Here is a 21,081-nt window from a genome sequence, read left to right on the forward strand (position 1 = left end):
CTGTCCTCCTGATTTCAGAAAGGTTCAGTGCAGCTACTAGGGAATCAGTCACGACCCAAGGGCCATGTTAGCCCGAAGCAGGTGCCAGAAGCAGCTTCGCCTGTAGGGCCCGAGGCAGGGGAGTAAGGGTGAGCCTGGGCAGGTGGGCTCCGGGCTCAAGGACAAGGCGACCCACCCTAAGCAAGTCTGGGCTGTAGTCGCTGTGGGACAGGGCTCCCGTCCTCGGGGTGCTTGACTCAGCACAAGGTGGGCTCCATGACACGGGGCTTATGGGACATACAGGGGAGCCCAATGGAGTGGGTAACTGGTCCGAGAGGAAGCTGGAGGGGCAGGGAGAGGCCGAAAGACAAAGGGCTTGATCCCTTCACTACGTGTTCATTCACGAATTCTTCATTCCCTCTTTCCCATTCCTTGAGCTCCTTCTCCATATTAGGCGCTGCCCTAGCAACGGGGGGTACAGCAGTGAATAAAAAAGGCCGTGCCCCCATGAGAGGGAGCAACGGTAGACAGATAAACAAGTCAATACGTGCGTCCGGTGAGGCTGAGTGCCGCGGAGAAGGTAAAGCGGGGAGGAGTTCACGCTCGGAGACACCATGTTTTCACGGGCTTAGGGACAGATTAGGGACAGGAGGGGAAAGTCCTCAAGGAAACAAGGATGGGGCCTTGCAGATACTGGGGAGGAGCCGGCGTGGCCGCAGGGATGGCAGAGAGCGACCGGGCAGTTCTGGGAACAGGGAAGTGGTCAGCGCAGTGGGCAGAGCGGGGGAGATGTTGGAGGGGAGCAGGGCGCTGGGAGGCGGGGGTCAGGACATCCTCGCAGCCTTGTGGCCGGCGCATCGTCAGCACTTAGCAGTTACCGAGAACAGTCGAAAGCGATTAGGATGATCTCATTTAACATCCAAAAACTAAACCACCCTACACAGTAGAGAGAGTGATTTTTAACCACCTCCACATTCCACAGACGAGAAGAGTCTTGGCGCCAGGTCACTCAGTGGTGGAAGCAGGGCCTGGGAACTCCCCACCAGGTCCCTGTGGATACCTGCCGGCCTGCCGGAAAGGGGGCCTCCCCGTAGGGCTCAGAGCGGGGCTTTCTGGACCAGACACTTGGCTGGGGAGTCTGATGAGACCAGCTGTGCAGGCCCTCCTCGTCCTCTCCCCCCACCCCAGGACCCTGAACAGCCCCAGATGGCCCCTTGCTGGACACTGGCCCTGCCTTCTGCCCAGTGTATAGACAGCAGAGGGGGGCGGCCACCAGGAGGAACCCGGATGCCTCAGCAACCGGCTTGTTTTCTTTTCCATTACAGGCAGTGGGGCTGCTGCCGACAGTCGCTCCTGGCCCATTTGTTGCTATTGGCATCCCTAGGCCCCGAATTATGATGACTAATTCCCACCGTTTTAGGCAGCATGAGGGCCCTCTGTGACAGTGTGCTCCAAGGGGAGCCGGGGCGGAAATCCCCCAGGCAGCCCCGTAACACCCAACATCAACTCCAGCTCAGGCTCCCAACTCCCCGAGGGGCAGGGAGTCCAGAGGGACTGGGGAGGAGGTGTCCTAGCCAGTCAGAGGACTTCCTCAACCACAGCCAAATCCCAGGATAATCGGCCACAGGGACACGAAAAACCACGTTCTTTTGTAAGGTAGTGAGTCCTCCATCACCAGGGGTATACAAGCAGACACTAGACGGCCACTTGTCCCAGGTTCATGGGCAGAGGACAACACCAGCTGGCTTCTTGTGTTTATTTCAAGTCCGATGCATGGATTCATTCAAGTCCTCAGGACAAAGAACAAGTTCCTCCCCTTACTGTTTAACTTACAGCCCAACTGCATCCTGTGGTACAAAGTCAAATGCATACCAATATGCAGTTTAACACATCATTTTAAAGTCGGCCGTTCAGGCACTGTTTAAACAGAGAACTGCTGTAAAGGATTTGGCCTCTTTCCCAGCCGCCCTTCCCTGATGAAACAAGGTTCCTGGCCCCTACTTTGGCCTTCCAGTAGAGGACATAAGGGAGAGCGGTCGATAACCATTTGCCGAACAAATGCATGAGAGGGAGGGTTTCTGAGGCAGGTGTCCGGCTGCCAGCGTGATTCGGCCTCTGGGGAGGGGTCCTGAGCTTTCTCTTCCCACGCAGGGGCCGTATCCTGCAGCCAGGAGAAACACCAAACTATGTCACCCATCTGGCCACAGCCGGAACGTTCCAGACTCCCCAGCTGAAGCTAAGGGGCGCACGGGGTGAGGAAGAGAGGGGTGCAGGGCAGAGAGCCCCAGAAGGGAGCAGCGACGCCCCCAGCCCCCTCTGGCGTGGGGCTTTGACGCGTACCAGCTGTGCCCCAGGCAAGAACGACACTCGGCCTTGTGGTAATTAGCAAGAGGCCCTGATCAATAAGTTATTTTTTGCTGTCAGTAATTAATAATTACAGCTTAGCCACACCATGTAATTAAACTTTCATCCCGCTCCCTTGCGTGCTGTTTGGCTTTTATTGTGATTAGCTCCCAGCACTAAACTTTCTCCCTTTGGAGCCTTCAGGAGCCTCTGAGGCTGGGCTTTTCCACACTGCCTGTTCCACTCCACTCACACTCCCTTCTGTCCCTCCCCACCTCCAGGCACCGTTCTCTCGAAAGAACCTTCTGGACCAGATGGCTGGGCTGCTACTGCCCTCCTTCCAGCCCCTGGGCCTCCTCGGGATGTCCACCAACAATTAATTCTTGTGGCACCCGAAGAGTCTTTTGAGAAGTAGGCCAAAATGCAGCCATCCAGGCTCACCCAGACGTTTCCAGGCAGAGCACCTGGGAGGGAACCCCGACACCACCGGAGGGCCACGGCAGACAGAGCGACACAGCCTCGGAAGAAGGAGGAGGTAAAAGAAGCGTCCTGGGTGAGGAAAAGGCATGCAAGTCCTTTCTGGTGGGTGGCCAGAGCTGGTCCTCATGGTCCTTCAGCTTATAGTGTAAGAACAATCATCATCATCATGGTGAAAACAATGACACTTTATGAAGCACCTTCTAAGTGCCAGGCACTTGCTATGTCTCCGCCAAAGACCCGGCAATCCCCTTTCCTACAGCATCGCTGCGCTTAGCTCCGGAAGTGCGTGTGAATTTCCAGGGATGTGGTTAAACGGTGGCTTGCCATATAGCAGGTGGCGTTGCCTGGGTCCAGCAGCTGAAAACACTGGCCAAAGTCTAGCCCAAATCCAGCAGCAGCCAAGGTGAGGTCTGTTGTGGGCAGGAAGGCCACCTCGTCCCTCACCCTATGTCATGACTGGAGAATGTGGCTCACAGGCTCAGAAGGGACAAAGAGTGCCAGTGGCTTCAACTATCCCAGAGGACCAAGGGTAAGGCTGCAAACTCAGACGCCAAGGAGAAACTCCATCCTCTAACCCCAAAGCAGACAGGAAAGGACCCCCGAACCTCTGTGGCCTGTCCCTGCCCCCTCCCCCCACGCCTCCCACCCCCCTGCAATCAGCACTGCCCTCGAGTCCGGGTGAGACCAAGTTCCCACAATCCCCTGCACGGTCTTCCACCAGGAGACAAACCCAGGGTACCCACGGCCGCTGGAAAACACTCTCTCCGAGCCAGAGAACACAAACGGAGCAGCAGGGGATGGGGGCAGCCTCATTCAGAAAGGCAGCAAACAAGAGAAGCAGAGAGGGAGGAACTCAATCAGAGAGCTTCATCGATGATGACAGGGTGAGCCCCTCCAGCAGGAAGCAGAGACAGGAGGTGGCCGGACCTTAAATTCCACTGGACTGCTCAGTCTTGGCCTCAAGTGGATGGGACAGTATTGGCTGGGACATGATAGAGGCTTGATGACCCAGGAAGGACCTTCCCGTACCCCCGGGACTCTTTATGGGCCTGGGCCTGCACAGGCAAGAACTAGTGAGCCACCTGCCCCGGGAAACAATGCCCCTGCCAGAGTCCGTAGAGTAATTAAGCCAGATGCTTCCAGACAGGTCCACACCCCCAGAGCCTTCCCTGTGCCCAGGCTTCCAGATAGTAGCCCTCGGGGCATCTCTGAGCAAATCTGTGAGATGCCGCAGGGAAGGCTACACCCCCATCCTATTCTGTGGCCTCGAGGTCCTCTCAGGACCCTTAGAAGAAGGGCCAGGCCCCTAGCAAACCCACTGCAGCTGTGGATGGTCCCGGTTCCAAGAGAGACAAGGGCCCAGAACTCACCTGGTCCCTGACTCTGTCCCCAGATCAGCCAGCAGCCTTGGGTAAGTCATTTAATGCCTCTGGACCTCAGTTTACCTATCTGTTAAATGGTTTCTAGAGTAGGCCAACCTCTAAGGTCCACGTCTGCTGGAAGATTTTATGATGATCATAAAACTAATAACTTTTATTACCTTACATTTACAGGGTCCCTTTCAAAATTTCTAAGTGCTTTAACGGTAATATTACGTTGTAAAATCCTCCCCTCAACCCCGTGAGTGAGAGCTGATATTCTCATCTCTTTGATCTTGGCTCTCTGGACTGCCTGACGCTGGACGCAGTGGGGTCCCTTCACCCCCGCCGCGGATCGGAGACCCCTGAGCTGGGGTGGGGCGGGTTCGAGACAGAGCCTCCACATTCCCGCGCCCCCGGTGGGTCCAGGCATGCTCCCGAGCCTGGAAGGGGGAGGCCAAGCCCCTCCAGTCCTGAAGCCTGGTCCAGGTTTCGTCTCCCTCCGCCCCCAGCAGGCGCCGCTCGGACACCGCTGGCACCACTGTCTGGATCTGCGAACCCCAAAGGCAAGGAAGCGCCGGTGCAGCCGCCCTCCCCCGCTGGGACCTGCCCGAGGACTGGGGTGGGGGGGATGTCTGGGCATCCGCCCTCTGGAGGGGCGCAGCGCGGCTCACGCCTCCCCTTCCCTCCTAATGCTCCCCCCCCCCCCCCCAAGCAGCCCTTCTCCACCGTGAGGCTGCTCCAGGCAGCTACAGGTCAGAGACAGGAGCGGCCGGTGGAGGGGGAGGCAAAGGCAGGATGCTGCGTGTATCTGGGGGCGGGAGGGGAGACGCCTCAAACCCTCCCCGCGCACCACCCTGCGCTGGGTCCGCGGTTGCACGCGCGACACGGGATCGAGGCCCCTTTCCCCCGAGCACCCCCAGCCCCGGCGGCGGCCAGGCGGCCAGGCCCGGCAACTGCCCTCCCGGGGCGACCAGCCCGGCTCCCGGCGCCCGACTGGGGCTCCTGCCGCCGTCCTCCGGCCCCACTCCCTCGGCCCCGGGCGGCCCGCGCCTGCCCGGCAGGGCCTGGCTCTTCCCGCGGACCCCAGGCGGGGACTCGGAGCCCGGGCTGAGGAGCTCGGGGAGGCGGGCGCTGAGCCCGGCACCGAACGGCGCGCCCTCCCACGCCGGCCCGAGGGCACCCACGGCGGGAGGGGGTCGCCACCCCTCACCTCACCCCGGACCACGCCGCCCTCCACGGACCCCCGCCTTCCCTCTTCAGGAAGCCACAAGTCTAAGAAAGTCGCCCCCCCCCCCGAAAGAGAGCCCCCAAACTGAAGGGGGGTGTCTTAAAACTCCCTGGAGAGAGCTCTGCCCAGGCTAAGCCCTGTGTCCAGGAGGGCACCTTGTGGCCAGAGTGCCCCCGCCGCAGCCCCCTCCCCAGCCCCCCATGGGGGTGGCCGTCCGTACCTTGGGCTCCGGTCGCACGGATCTGGTGCAGGGCCAGCAGCGTCCATATCAGCAGCCCCCACATGGTAACCAGCTTTGGGGGGTGGTGCTTCGCACTGTTTTATAATCCGGGGGGGTGGTCCTGGAACCCCGCGGCTTCGTCCCGGGAGACTGTCCACGCGGCTCGGGCCGGAGCCCGTATATGCCCGGGAGGGGCGACGCCAGCGACCCCAACCCTTCCTTCTCGTCAGCGGTCCAAGTTCGATCCCGGAAGGCGAGGGGCGAGCGAAGAGAAAGAGGAAAAACCCGCTCTCGGATTCGGGGCTCCTCCCTCCCGGAGCACCCCAACTCCGACTTCTCCGAGGCGGGGCGGCCTCCGCGAACCGGCCGGGTCGCGGGCCGCGCTCCGGAATAAACCGGCAACTTCAGGAAACTTCCTCCCGTGGCCACGTTGCCCGCCCCCCGCCCCCTCCCCGCCCCCTGGTTGGGTTCCGCGCGGACGCAGTCACCGCCGATCCCGGCGTCGGGGGCCCGGGGCCGGGTGGGAAGCGAGCGCGGCGGCCGACGCGGACGCGGGGTTTCTTTCAGGGGCGCGGGCTTCGGGGGGTGCGGCTAGCATAGCGGTCCGAATCTCCTCGGAGCTGAAGTTTTCTTCTCTCTAACTTTGCAGGCGGCATCTGGCGGGGCCGAGCCGCCCCTCTCGGCTCCACCGCCCCGGCGCCCGATCCGGGAACGCTAGGTCCCTCCCGGCGGCGCCGGGCCCGGGCGCGCCCTCGGCTCCGCGCCCAGCGGGCTAGCAAACTTTGCGGGTCCCGCGGCCCGGCGCGCACCCCCGCGCGCCCATGTCCGTGCCGGTTGCGGGGCGGCGGGGACGGCTGCTGGGCTGGGCGACCCGGGCTGTCGCCGGCGCCCGGGCACGGAGCCTCCTGCCGGCCGACGATGGAGCCCGGCGGCGCTGCCCTCCGCCGCGCCCCGGCCGGAGCTCTTCGGCGAGATGCGCGGAGAGCCCGGCGGGCAGCCCCGGCTCCGGGTGCGCGGCGCCTCCTCGGACGCCCGGCGCTCGCCGGCCGCCCGGGCCGGAGGAGCAGCGGCCGCCGCACGAGCCCCGCCGCCTGGGCCGCGCCGCCGCCGCCGCCCGCCTCCGCAGCCGCCGCTGCCGCCGCTCGCCGAGCCCGCCGCCCTCCGCTTCCCGGGCTCGGCGTCCGGAGAGCCGCTCCTGCCTGCGCCGAGCCGGAGCTGCGGGGGCCGCGTGAGCCGGGGACGAGCGCGGCGGAGGCGGAGGCGGAGACGCGGAGAGGGGGGCCGAGCGCTACCCCGTGGCCGCGACTGGAGACAGCCTGCGCGCGGGGAGGCGGGGGGCGGGGGGCGGCGGCGGCAGCAGCGGCGACGGCCGCGAGCCAGGCCCGGGAGCGAGCCCCGCAGAGACAGGGTCGGTCAGCGCGGCCACCCGACCCGCGGGAGGGCGGCAGTGCCAACCCCGGGCCGCGCGGGGGGAGAGATGCGCACCGGGCCCCTCCGCACTCTGGGCCAGCCTTGCCTTCCAGCCCGAGCCCCGCACCCCTCCTCTCCCGCAGGCCTCATCTGAGTCCCAGTGTCTCCCACAGCCCGGACCCCCCACCGCCCTTCCCGGGATACGGGTGGCGGGTGTGTTGGGGAGAGGGGGTCGGTCAGCTGCTTGATTCCAGTTTCCCCTCCCAGGACAGGCTTTCGAGAGTCTGGAAACGCTCAGGGCCGAGAGCAAGACAAAAGAGAGGCCTGGGACTTACAGATGGCCGAGAAAGTGAAGTTGGTGCCAAGGCGTTTGCATTCTTTGTTCCGTCTTCTTCTTCTTCTTTTTTTTTCTTCTTTTGAGCTCTGTTTGCGAAGGGTAGAAGAACGGAAAATTGGTGCGGGAGCCCCAGAGAGGAGGGGTGGGAGGTTTCCTCCCTTGTGGCCCAGAAGAGTGAGCAGGGACAGGGACCAGCACCCACCATGGAAGAAGCCGGTGAGTGTTTGCAGGACCCAGTTAAGGTTTCCTGGGCAGTACACAGCTTTGCCTGGGTGGACTCCATTAAAAACAAAACAAAACAAAAAAAAAAAAAAATATATATATATATATATATGTAAAAATAATACTTTAAGACTGTTGGCACAAAGACAAATATATTAATGTTACATATTAAAACATTTTTTAAACCTAAAATGTCATTTATGTATTCTGATTTTAAAAGAAATGACATTTTCATGGGTACCGAAGAAAAGATAATGTACCTTGGCCTGGACCCTGCTGAGCCACAGGGACAACCTTGTCCTGCCTGCTTGGGGTTTCTGCTGGGGAGCAAAGAGCCCTTGAGACCGTCCATCTTCTCCCAGGCCCCTTTTCTCCTCTCTGCCTAGTGTCTCACCTATCCAGGTGCCTCACGATGCCTCCCCTTCCTTAGGGCCTGCACCACTCCAGAGGCTAGGCTGGTGTGGACTGCTGAGGTGTGGACACAGCCCCTGCCAACATTTCATCGTTTTTATACTCTCCTTTCACCTGCCTTGGAAAAAGAACTGTGGGCGTTCTCTGAAAAGGGCTGAGAAGCTAGCCTGGCTTCCTTACAGCCCTTCCAAGCGCCTTATTCAAACATTTTGCACTTATTCTCCTGGCGACTTGTGCTGCATCCCAGGCCCAAGCCCTTCTGGCTGGCTGGCTGGTAAGTGGGAGGGCTCCCGGGATGGGTGGCCGGAGGATGGCTAGCCCTGCTTTCCCTTGGTGGCCAGGCCACTACCGGCTTCCTGGGGATGCCCAGCTGTGTGGCGTCACACAGCACCTGCGTGTCCTTAGCTCCCAACCTGGAGCTCAGGCCCTTGCAAACCATGGAGCGCAGCTGGTGAGCGGGACTGGTGAGCCGGGTGCTGTTACACTCCTCACTCACAGAGGGGGCCTGAGAGCTGGATTTGCTGAGAACTCCTCCTCAACCAGCCGGGAGACCGCAGGAAAGCTGTATCTCGGTTTTCAGAGGTGGGAGCTCACATCGCCACAATGATCTGAAACCTTGGTGGTTTCCACCCTCTTGGTCCCCAGACCCAGACTTCTTCGGGAGCTCCGGGGGCTCTGGATAGCGTTTGCTCTCTCTGTGAGAAGAGGCACGGGGCTGCACAACCAGCCCTGTGTAACTTCTTCAGGAAGTTGAATCCCCAAAGGCCAGGGGCAGGGCATCAACCGGGGAGTAGAGGTCAGGGAGCTTTCTTCTGGGGTTGGAAGTCTCCAGGCTTGTCTGCCCCACAGAGAGCATGGTACCCTATGGGCAGCTCTTCTAGCAAGCTCTGTCTCCAGCCATCTGGGATGGAGGAGAGGGTCCTGTCTGGCCTCAGCCTGTACACATACCCCCAGGAAGGGAAGCATTTGATTTTGCTTCTTGCCCAAGTTTCACTGGCCCAGAGGAGGCTGAGCAGGGAGCATGGCCCTTTGAGAGGGGTTCGCTACTGGGAGAGTCACTTGCAGACACCATGACCTCATTCTCACCACCCACAGCGTAATGAGAGGTTGCAGACTGTGCAGCTATGGTGGGTGCCCCGTCCGCAGGGGCTGCGTGGCTTTCCCAGGCTCCACTCTGCTTCCCCCTTGCAGTCCTGCCGCCTCCAATTTGCTTCTGTGCGTTCAGCTTTCCTGGAGAACTCGGGACAGGACCTGGGGCTTCTCCCTCAATTATATCCCATCTCTCTCTACCCCTGGAGCCGGCACTGGAAGGCGCTTTATCTCCAGAAGGCTCTCTCCCCCCCTACATTTCACTCTGTAAATTGGAGGGGGGTGCCCAGCGGCAGAGAGTAACCCAATTTGCTTCAAAACAGAGGGAAAGACCTGCATTGCTCTGCTTCCCACTTTTCATGTTCCCTTTAGGTGTGGATGACGGGTGTTTAAAATGTTACCTTCCTCTTAAGATAACCTTCACTAGACCCCAAGTGGGACCACTTTCTTAGCCTCTCGTTTTGCATGTAGTCAAGGAGAGAGCATTCCTGCAGAACTTTGCCAGGGGGCTCTGGGGGAGGCGCAGCCCACCAGACACCAGCCAAGGGCAGAAACAGAGCCCAGGACGGTCAGAGCAGCTGTTCGACATCACAGAAGGTCAAGATCCGCCTCATCCCAGCATCCCTCGGCGTCGAATCCGTCCTCTGCCCCATCTCTCACACACCAACCAAAGGGTAGGCGGGGCAGAGTCAACTTCTTGGTGTGATTATTGTCTATTTTTTTTTTTTCTATTTTCCATCTCAAATGTAACAGAAAGGAGAACAAAGTGTTTAATTTCAGGGTCAGCCGCCTCCTTTGCTGGCAGGGAGCAGGCAGGCTGCAGTGACACCGGACAGGGACAGGGAGAGATGCTGTGTCTGCTCCCCACACATACCTCCTCCCTACTCCCTCACCCCCTGGTCCCTACTTCCCAAGTTGCATGGGGTGCCACCTTCAGCCGAGAAGCACCCCCCCCCCACTGCCCAGCACCTCGTGGTTATTTTGCAGGAAGAATGACCACCAAGAAGAAGGGGGGAGCATTGGACCCAACTCAGCCTAAAAGGAAAATGACTGAGTGGCCAGAGAAAGTCAGGGTAGACGTGGTCTTTAAATGATGGGTTTCAGGGCACAAGTGTGTCCCACACCCAGGCTTCCCTCCTAACCCCGCCCTTTCCAGAATCCCGTTCCAAGCCATTCTTAGGACTGCCAAGGACAAGGGCTGGGTAAGATCCACCCCCCCCCCACCCCCAGCAGGGCCTCAAGTGAGCCATCCCTGCTCAACCTGAAGGGAACTCAGACAACTAATTGCCTTGAAACACGTCTCGCAGTAAATAATTAATGGCATTCTTTTTTACGTTTTGTTCTATTTTGAAGATGGAGAAAGGGAAGGCGTCGAATAGTTAGAAGCAGTTTATTAATCTCCATCAGAAAAAAGAGAGACCCCGGGTCCCCGTCTGAGTCACCTCGGGTGGCCCTAACAGAACACCACACACTGGGGGCTCACACAAGAGAAATTTATTCCTCACAGTTTCGGAGGCTGGGAAGTCCAAGATCAAGGTGCTGGCCGATTTAGTTCTTACGAAAGGCTCTCTTTCTGGCTGGTAGATGGCCGCCTTCTTGCTGTGTCCGCACGTGGCACAGAGAGAGAGACCAGAACTCTCTCTCCCCTTTTTTCTTTTCTTCTTTTTTTGTTTTTGAAAGGTTTTATTTATTTGAGAGAGCATGAATGGGGGGAGGAGGGAGAAGCAGGCTCCCCACTGAGCAGGGAGCCCAACGAGGGGTTTGATCCCAGGACCCTGGAACCATGACTTGCGCTGAAAGACACTCAACAGACTGAGCCCCCCAGGGGCCCCTCTCTCTCTTCTTAGGAGGACCCTAGTCCCATCCTAAAGGCCCCACCCTCATGACCTCACCTAAACCTAATTACCTCCCAGTGACCTGATCTGCAAATATTATCACATTGGGGAAGGCTTCAACATGTGATTGTGGACACCATCTAGCCCACAGCAGCCCTAACCCAAGCTCTACCTCCATCCTCAAGTCCCTGTTCTAATTTATTTTTGCTCCCGTGGGAGGAAGAGCCCAAGAGGACAGGGAACGTCCTGGGGGGCAGCCGGCATCTTTACCTCCTCTGTACTAAAGTCAAAGCCACCATCCCCCCAGCCCCTGACCTCCAAGCCCTGGGATCTGGGGCTCCAACGGCCATGTTCCTTTCTGCTTGCGCCCACCAATCCTCCAGGGCACGAGGAAAGGAGACATGAAGAGATGGAGCAGAAAGCCACCAATACGGTGGCAGAAATGTGCAGCGGCTTGCTGGTCGGCAGCCAGATGCAAGCTGGAGAGAATAGAGGTTAACAGACCACAGGAGACAGAATTTTTAAACAATAAAGCTGCTAAATGTAGGCTAGGCTGGGGAAGAAAGCAAACGCAAGAGGAAACATAGACGTCTTCTATATCTGGGCCAGTTTCAGCCACCCTGTGCCCCTGAGTGGGCCTGGGAGGGGTGCAGCCCCATCTCGTCCAGCAGCGCGAGTGCTAATGCCTGCCAGGAGGGGGCGCTGTAAACTCACATGGCCTGGAAGGACCAGGAAGGAGGAAGCTGGTCAGGGCAGAAAGTGTCCTTTGTGGTAGTTTCAGAAATGAAACCAGCATGCATTTTACTCATGCGTGTCTTTAATGTGTCTACAATAAAAGCACCCCGGAGAAGCCTGCGTCTGGGTGGCTGGGACATTGATCTTTAAGCTGGACAAAGATTTAGAGTCATTTAGGGCCATTCAAAATCACAGAGCAATGAACTCCAGCTTGAGTACGGTTTACTTCATCTGCTTAGTACAGGCGGAAATTGGACCAGTCTTTCAGAGCCATCAAAGGCAGGATCTCACAACAGAAGGGGCATGTGGCTTTGATTGGGCATTGTCCGAGTCAGCCACACTCTCCTGGTTCTTCCGAAGCCATGCCCCACACAGGACAGGCCTACCTCAGGATTGGACACTTGCTGATCCCTGGGCCTGAAATGCCCTTCAGGCAAACATCCATGTGGCTCACTTGTCCACCTGCACAGAGGCTCTGTTTAAATACTAGCTGGCCAGTCATCCTCTCTGTGCATTGTTTTGGAGAAACATTCCCACTCAGAGGGTGACGTTCTAAACGGTCAATGCAGGTAAAGCCTCAGCAGGTCTGGCCCATCAGAGCGGCTGCTGCCCAGGTCACTCCACCAGTATGTCCTGCCACATGTCACTCTCAGATTCACCGGCCACATGTATACCTGTGCACGCACGCACACGTGCTCTCTCTCCCTCTCCCTTCCTTTCTCTTGAGCATTCTCAACCCCATTGGATAGACTACTGATTTTACTGGCTAGTTGATTTATTACCCATCTTGCCCCCCTCGAATGTAAGCACGCTGAAGGCCAGGATGTTTGCCTCTTTTCCTCTGTGTGTATAAAATAATCAAAATCAGATCAAACGATGATCTATTGTCCATGAAATCAAAACAACGGGAAAATGTCTAGGAAGTGAAGAAAATGTCTATGAAGCCTTTTGATACCATCATTGTGTCTTTACTTCCCAAGACCTTGTAAATGAAGCTATTTACACCTCAAATGTGTATTTTCTGATACTTATATTTACAGCCAACATTCACTACTTCCTGAAGATTAACCCAGTCCCCAACTAATGCCTGTAACATATACAAGTGCATGCATTCATTTAACTTTTAAGAAGTAAGGTTTGACAGAACTAAGATGAAAGGTAGCGTGAGTTTTAGGCACGCAGGTACTTCTCACGAACCATGCAATTCATGTTCCAAGGTGTGTTGTAATAGAGTTAAGCCTGCTTCCTTGGTTTCTGAAAGGGATTCTTTGCTTTATCACAAAAAGTTCACACTACAGACCTCCTAAAAGCCACCGTAGATAAAACGTGAGTCAAGGGACTCCTGGATGGCTTGGTTGGTTAAGCTCCAACTCTTGATTTCAGCGCAGATCATCATCTCAGGGTTGTGGGATCGAGCCCCACATCGGGCTCCATGCTCTTGTCCCTCTCCCTCTGCCCTACCCCCACTCACACTCTCCCTAAAATAAATAAATACATCTTTAAAAAATAAAATAAAATATGATTCAATTTACACTCTAAGACCAAAGTCTACCCATGCTTGGGATAAGATGGAGGATGCATTTTTTTTTTTTTTTTTAAAGAAGGGAAAATGTGAGCTTGGATGAGTGCTGAGGTGTAGCATCAGAGAGATTTTAAATATTAGCTATCTGGCTCTTTCCAGGAAAATGTGCCAACTCTTTCTCTCGAAGAAAATGAAGGCAAGGGGTTCCGTTCATGTCTTACACTTTTGGATTCTGATAGGGTACACCTCGTTAGAATCTGCTCATACCATTATCTTGCAGGTACAAGTACCAGCCTGCCTGTCCCTACTTGCCTGGTGCCATCTGTGGGCAGCAGTTCAAGGCTGAGAGATGATCCTAGCTTCCCAACACCTGACTTTTATCTGGCTAGCGATCATGCTCAGCAGGAATACATTCAATGTGAGAAGTGGGCCACGGAACAAAAATACCTCTTTCTTTGCCCTAGGGCCCTGCAGACTCCAGGTCCACGTTGTCTGCCCTAACAGACCTCTCTGGCTTTGCTCTTTCCTCTGCTTTCATTCACACACCCGCCCCCATGCCTTTCTTTGCTGGCTTGGGTTCATGGCCTCACCAGGTATCTTCCCTCCCCTGCTAGACCCCAATGTATAAAAGGTCTTGACAGAAGTCATCCCTGATTGGGTCTTCCTGTGGCCAGTGAAGCCCTCTTGGGGACTGGTCCCATCAACACAACCAGGAAATTCTGTTGGGAATACTGAGGTTGGATCCCTTTCCCTTTCCTTTTACTTTTGTCATGTGCGCTATTCAGGGCTAAATCTCCATGATTCTGATAAACTTAAAAAGTTTAAGGGTTCCCTGGAACCCCCTGTTTCCCTTACCCTGATTGACCTTAACTGCCTTCTCCGAGGCTATGCTGTTCTTGCTGTCCTGTTCCTACCTCATCACCTGCAAATTGATCTCTCTACAACCTGGCTTTTTACTGGCTCTGTGGAACTCCATTCCCTTATGGGCATGCACTTTCTTGGCCACTTGGGTTTGACTCCCTGTGGAACTCTGAATTTCCCACAAAGATGATTCCAAAAACCAGGTTCATCTCTCCTTCTCCTTCCTGCTTCTCTGGGCCGGAGGAGGCAGGCCTCATCAATACCGAGCACCCACCATTTTGCCTTGACTTCTGGTTCAACATTCCCAGTCTCTGCCATCGGCTGCTTCTTCCCTCATTTTTCCCTTTTTCGTTCAACTCTTGACTTCCTCTACATAAAGTCAGAAAATCAGATCTGTATCCCTGGACTTCATTACTTTTACTGAATTTCAGACTGCCAGTCTGCCAGTAGACTGTTGGAAAGATGGAATGAGAAACAGAATCCATAATGTTCTTGCTGGGTAAGTTGTGCTACCCATCAGAGTAGCTGCTCACTGAAGTGATAGTTTGGCTGGGTATATAAAAATCTAGGTTCAAAGTAGCCTTTCCCGAGAACACTGTAGATATTTGAGCCTCTGCACGTCTAACAAAAGGTAGGATACCAGTTTTATTCTCAAGGCTCTGCAGAAAACTTATTAGTTATCTCCAGCAAGAACTTCTTTCTGTCCTGGTTTTGAAATTTTACCGGGATGTATCGCTGTGTTGGTCTTTTTTCATTCCTCGTGCTTGGTGAGCCCATTCTTTGTGGAGATGTTCATTCTGCTCAAGGAACTTCCCTTTGATTAGGGTTTTTGATAATTTCTTTTTCTCCACATTCTCTGTTCCCACTTCCTAAGATGTTTAGTGGTTGGATATTGTACCTGAAGATGGGCAGCATGGACATCAGCTTGGAAATTGCCAGAAATGTAGATTCCCAGACTTCCCCCCAAGACCTGTTGAATCAGAATTTGTATTTTGACGAGATCCCTGGGCAACATGGATGCACATTACATTTGGAGATATGTTGCTTTAATACACTCTTGCTTCATATTTGATTTAAATGATTAGGGACAGACTTCTGAAGAACCGTCACTTATCACATTAGTCCCCAGGATCATCCTCTCATCTTTCCAGGCTTAGAAGTCAAGTGTCCCTCCAATCTGAGATGAGAAACTTTCTAAGTCCTAAGGGATTCTCCTCCTTTGTGCACTCATGCCTCTGGGGTGTGTTTCAGTCTTTTGCTTTGCACTAACATTTTTCATAACACCTTTAAATAGAAGCAGGTATTCCCAACTTGAAAAAGCTTCACTTGACCCTTTTGCCTCTTCCAGCTACCATCTCATTTCTCCACTGGCTTTTCCTGCCAAAATTCTTGAATTCATGAAAAACAGGTTCTACTTCTGTTTCTTTATATACCCCCTTTCCTTAACCCCTTGAAATCCGGCTTTTGACTTGCTGCTCTTAAAAACGTTTATGAAATGTCTTCTCTGGGCCTTTCAGTGGCACTGGCTATGGCTGGTCACTGTGGCCTTTCTTGATTGTGCTATACCCTTGACTTTCATGACACCGTGGTGTTGGCTTTTCCCACGGAAGAAGGGGTTGGGATACCCTCACCTGGGGTATCTCCTTCTCTCAATCGCCCCTAAATTTTCAGTTCAAAATTCGGTCATTTCTGTGAGTCCTTCCTGCCTGTTCTGTGCTGTGCTGATCTACTGAATCCATCCAGTTCCTGACCAAGACCCACCCTTCAGTGCACATACAGAAATTCAAGACAAAGTTTATGACAATAGAATTTTTACAATGTGTTCCTCATCTCACCAGCCAGATTAAAAGCTACTATAGGCAAGGACAAAGTCTAGTGTGCCATGACTGATTCCAAGGGGCTGTAGCACCCCAGAAAAGAACACCCTTTCTTCATTTTCACAAGGATATTGTCCACCCTCAATGTCATGTGCCTGGGGGCTTCTTCTGCCAGAGGAGATGCTTTCTTCTAATTCACTCAAAGGCATTGCATATGGGCTTGTAGGAGCCTGGCACAGTCTTATCCCTCTCCTATGTTCTCTGTAGTATTCAAGCCAGTTTCAGGGCATCTTAGTGCAATTGCCTTACTGTCTGAAAAACTCACCATTCTGCTTTCATACTCAGGACATGAAAATATTTCAGAGATGACTGCTCAGGGCCAGGGTGTGAAGACATCCCGCGGGCCCGAGAGGACAAAACTCGCTCATCCAACGAGAAGGAAGCCCCTGGCTGCCCACAGACAGTTCATAGCCCTTCTGGAAAACTGTATGGTTTGTTTGCTCCCCTGTTCTAAAGCCTCAGCCCACACAGCATTTATATCAGGCCGCCTCTCCCCAGGATGTGCTGTGGGCCTGCATGTTTGTAAAGGAGAAGGGGGGCGGGGGTGGGGGTGGCAGGCTCCACCCACTAGTTACCCAGGGTCCTGATCTCAGCCACTGGCACTTCTACTCTCTCTCAGGCTCCAGACAGAGCCTAAGGGCAATCCTTGGCACATCCCTGTCTCATTCTCCACATTCCATCCATCACCAAGGCTGTGCATCCATCTCCCAAATAGACCTGCCATCTACATTTTTCTCCCTTCCTTCCTCTGCCACTGTCCTGGTCCAGCCTCCAAGTCCTCCCTGGACTTCTAACACAGCCAGCCCCCTAATTCCCCCACCCTCACTGCCAGTGCCCGGGCCACCCTGCACAGGGAAGCCAGGACGCTTCATTAAAAGTAAACCGGGTAGTGATTCTCCTGCTTAAAATGCTTCAAGTACTTGATGCTACTCAGAAATTACTATTCTCATTTTAGGTGTGATATTGTATTTTGGTTATCCCTCCCCCCCCCCCCAACCAGAGTGCTTCTTTTTCAGAGGTACATCCTGCATTCTTTCTATGTGAAGTGATGGGATGTGTTGGATTCCTGCCCGAACAGTACCAGGGGGGCCAGGAGAGTGAACTCGGTCATGGCAAAGCTGGGTACGCGGGGGTTTTGTGTACGACTCTGCCTCTGTATGATGCCTTTAAAACATTTTATGATGAAAAAGAAAAAAAAACCCAACAAGTCGCAGGGATACGTTATTACTCAACAGATTACAAAATAAAATTGTAGAGATACTCCATTACTCATAAAATAAAAATAAAACAAAACATCCTCCCCTCCGCTTGCAAGTTCCAGCCTGAACCTGCCTTGCCAATGCTTGCTTCTGGCCTCGTGTCCTGCCATCCACTTCCCTCACCTTGAGGCTCCCCCATGCAACCCCCCTCCCCACCCCTAACCAGGAGTTCCTTTCTTCCCCCCACCCCCCAACCCCACCCATTGCTCTGACTTGCCGGAGGGCTTCTCCCGAGTTGTTCTGAAGCCTGAAGTCAGGGCGCTCCCCCTAGTGCCCGTGGCCACTCCCTGCTAACCCTCAGGCCTCCGTTGAAAACCAGTGTTCCAGAAATGCCCTTTCCAGGGCTCCAGTTTAAATTTAACCTCCCTCATTTACTCTACCACTGCACCCTGCAATTTCGCATCTTTGCCCTCACCACAATTTGGGTCTGTCTTCCCCTTGAGGCCATACGTTCCATGAGGGCCAAGTTCATGGCTGCTTTGTCCACTGGCGTGGACACCAACGCCCAGCACGCTGTTGCGAAACGAAAGGAGGAGGCCACCACACCCTTGGTCCCTTTCTGGAGAAATGTGCCCACGGCAATGCAAACAATAATGAAAATCAAGTGCCGAGGATACAAGAACCACGTATCTGCGACACCAGATCCACACACGTGAGGGTTTTTTTCATATTATTTGTAAGGCTCCCACCTCCTTTACCAAGGGATGCAAATGTAGAGGAAAGAGAAAAAGTCCCCGGTGTTTCCCTCCCCAGGCCCATCCTTCTCCTTCCCCTTGAGTAACTACCACCGTGAGTTTGGTTTGTATCCAAGGCATATTTTTAATATTTTTATTACAAATGCGTGCATCCGTAAACAACACATAGTATTGTTTTATGTGTTTTTAAAAATGTATGTAAATGACATAATACGCTACATAATGTCGTACAACTTATGTTTTCCATTCACCATTGTCATACACATGTGCGTCTGCCTACATATTATACATCAGTTCATCCATTTTAACTGTTCTATAGCAACGCACCGTATGAATACATCACAATTGATTTATTCACTCCCTTAATGAGGCCCATCTGGCCTATCTCCAGTTTTATCTCTGACCAAAATGCCGGAAAGGATGTACTTGAACTCGTGTCTCCCTATGCACGTCCCCATTAGACTGGCTAAAATAAATGAGAGAGAACCGGGCAGGTTGGAAGGAAATGGGAATTCTCATGTGCTGCTGCTGGGGGCAGTGGAAACTAATATTGTGGTGTCAGAGCAGTTTGGTAGTATCCTCTTAGGATGGGAAGGCTCAACCCCGTGGCCCTACTGTTCCGCCTCACCAGTATATCCTTACCACCGAAGGTAAACTGTGGATATCTTTTCTACTCAGCAGAATGCATAACATATACCATATTCCTTTACAGCTTAACGTTTGCAACGCATTTTTGCGTATTTTAACTGACAGGACATTCGCCACCGCGGGAAATCAGTATTCATGCCCGTGTTATCGGGGAGAGCACCGAGGTCAAGCGCGAGGACACGCCGCTGTAGTTTGGGGCAAGGATCAAATCCCACCTGTGTCACTTGCTGGCCCAGTTTTGCCTAGGGGGGTGTCTGTGGCCCCACTCTGTCTCCCTGTTTTTGTGCTACGAAGAAAATTAACAAGCTCTGGGTAGTGGATGCTGTTGGGGCCGCACCCAGATGCCCTTCGCCAAGCCTTGTGTTCAGGCCTCAGGAGCTGTCAGCGTTGGCTGCTAACGGTTCACAGCTGTCCCTTCTTCAGAGAATTGCCCACAGCCATCTGGAGCAGCCTTAACTTGGAGATGCCTGGAAATTTTCTCCATCTCTCCCGGGTGGGGGTTGGGGGTTCCTTGGCCAATGGCTAGCAATACAGGTGTACCAAGCTGGGCCTCATTGCCCGGGGTGGGGAGCTTTGGCAGGGCGGGGGGGGGGGGCAACTCTGGGTACTTCTTAGGCTCAGAGCTTCTTGTGGGATGGGGTTGAGATAGAACTTCCCCAGAATTCCTATCTGGGCCTGGCTTCTGCGCCTCATTTTGCTTTTCTCACTTCCTTCCTCCTAAAAGCCTTCTTTCGAGAAATCATTTGCACAAGAATCCTATCTCAGGCTCTGCTTCCAGGGCCACGTTTCTCAGCCTTAAAGCGCAGGCTGCTGGGCCCCACCCCCAGAGTGTCTGTTTCAGCGGATCTGGGCTGGGGCCCCAAGAATTTGCATTCCCTTTTTTTTCTTTTTAAAATTTTATTTATTTATTTGAGAGAGAGAGAGAAAGTGAGAGAGGGAGCATGAGAGAGGAGAAGGTCAGAGGGAGAGGCAGACTCCCCATGGAGCTGGGAGCCCGATGCGGGACTCCATCCAAGCACTCCGGCATCCTGACCCTGAGCTGAAGGCAGTTGCTTAACCAATTGAGCCACCCGGGTGCCCAGGAATTTGCATTTCTGATGGTTTCCAGGTGATGCTGATGCAGCTGGTCCAGGGATCGCACTTTGAGAACCAGCCATCTAAGCGACCTAAAACAGTCGGTGCCAGCAGCGGACTCTAAGGATGGGACCTGGAGTTGGATGACCTATGGGTAATGAGGACCCTAACACTGGCGGTGAGGGCAGGCGGGATTATAATTCTTTTTAAGACTTTATTCTTTTATTTGCCAGAGAGAGAGGCTGCAAGAAAGGGGAGTGGCAGGCAGAGGGAGAAGCAGGCTCCCCGCTGAACAAGGAGCCCCATGTGGGACTGGATCCCAGGATGCTGGGTTTGTGACCTGAGCCAGAGGCAGAGGCTTAACCAACTGAGTCAGCCAGGCATCTTGGTAGGGGCTGGGGATTAATAGTTGCTAGCATGTGGTACAATGTCTGTGACAGCTTACAGTTGGAAGGGGATGCACCAGCTTTTGCAATATTTCTGATATTTGAGCAGTACCGCAGAGAGAGTAATTATAAGGATCGTGCAATGAGAGGCTGCTTCTGAGAGCCATCATTGCATCAAAGAAAGAAAATAATTAATCCAGTCAATTATTCACCAATTCAGAGCAATGTATGAAAGTCGTAGGACTTCTTTGTCAGTGAGGTCCTTATCTCCTGCAGCTGAAGGACCGGCCCTGCTGAAATCTAGCCTCCGTGTCTACTATTAAGAGGTGCAGAACTTCAGAACAATTTGAATTCTCAGCCTCAGCTAGTCTCCTATGCCGGAGTCAGGGCCCTGAACAGAATAGGGTAAGGTCTGAAGATCTAGGAATGCGACACCCATGTAGCTGTAATTAGGAATCCAGGAGAAGTCCCCCCAAACCCTCAGGCACCTGCAGAAGTGGCCCAGTCCCGCTTGTTAGAAGATAGTCCATTAGCTCAGGCAACTATACACCAGGAAAAGAGTATCCAGGTCTTCCAGGGGTTGGAAACAAGTTGAGAGTGACATCCAGACACCCAAAGTATTGCCATAGCTCCCGTTAGTGGCATATGGGAGAGAAAGCAGTAAATGGAATTCTGGCCCACGAGCATCTCACAGTGACTCCACCAGGTTCATGGACCCTACCGACGGTCATTGTCCTGGTTCATGGACTCATAATCAGAAATGAACATACTTGGAAGCTGGCACGGTCCTCCCCTTAGTCCTTGGCCTGGGGAATGCATGGTGTTGTGGTAGGAAACAGCTAGTCTGGTGGAAAAGGCCAAGTGGAAGTCCTTGAAACTGACCCTCCCACCCCCACCTGACCAAAGCCACAAATCAAAAACTATATTGCAGGCTGAGAAGGCAGAGAGCAGTGCCTGAGAGACTTACAGGATGTAGGATGTAGGATATAGGATGTAGGGTGTTCAGACAATACACCGGTCACTATGTGGGTGGAAGGGAACATGCTCATTGGACCGCATAAGCAGGAAAGGCAAGTCTTCTGGAAACCTGGGTAGAACATATGTCCTCC

General features: G+C 54.2%; 1 protein-coding gene across 2 annotated transcripts in view; it reads right to left on the reverse strand.

Moving 5' to 3' along the window:
• The window catches only part of SDK2 (sidekick cell adhesion molecule 2), a 249,400-nt gene extending 242,742 nt beyond the window's left edge, over positions 1-6,658 (reverse strand). For both annotated transcript variants that reach the window (XM_082707630.1, XM_082707629.1), the window contains exon 1: positions 5,612-6,658. In XM_082707630.1, coding sequence (XP_082563756.1) covers positions 5,612-5,675 — 64 coding nt within the window. In that variant the 5' untranslated portion in view covers positions 5,676-6,658. The remainder of the gene's footprint in view (positions 1-5,611) is intronic.
• Positions 6,659-21,081: the final 14,423 nt, after the last annotated feature.

This window comes from Mustela nivalis (genome assembly GCF_964662115.1).
Source record: "Mustela nivalis genome assembly, chromosome: 17".
Classification (NCBI taxonomy): domain Eukaryota; kingdom Metazoa; phylum Chordata; class Mammalia; order Carnivora; family Mustelidae; genus Mustela; species Mustela nivalis.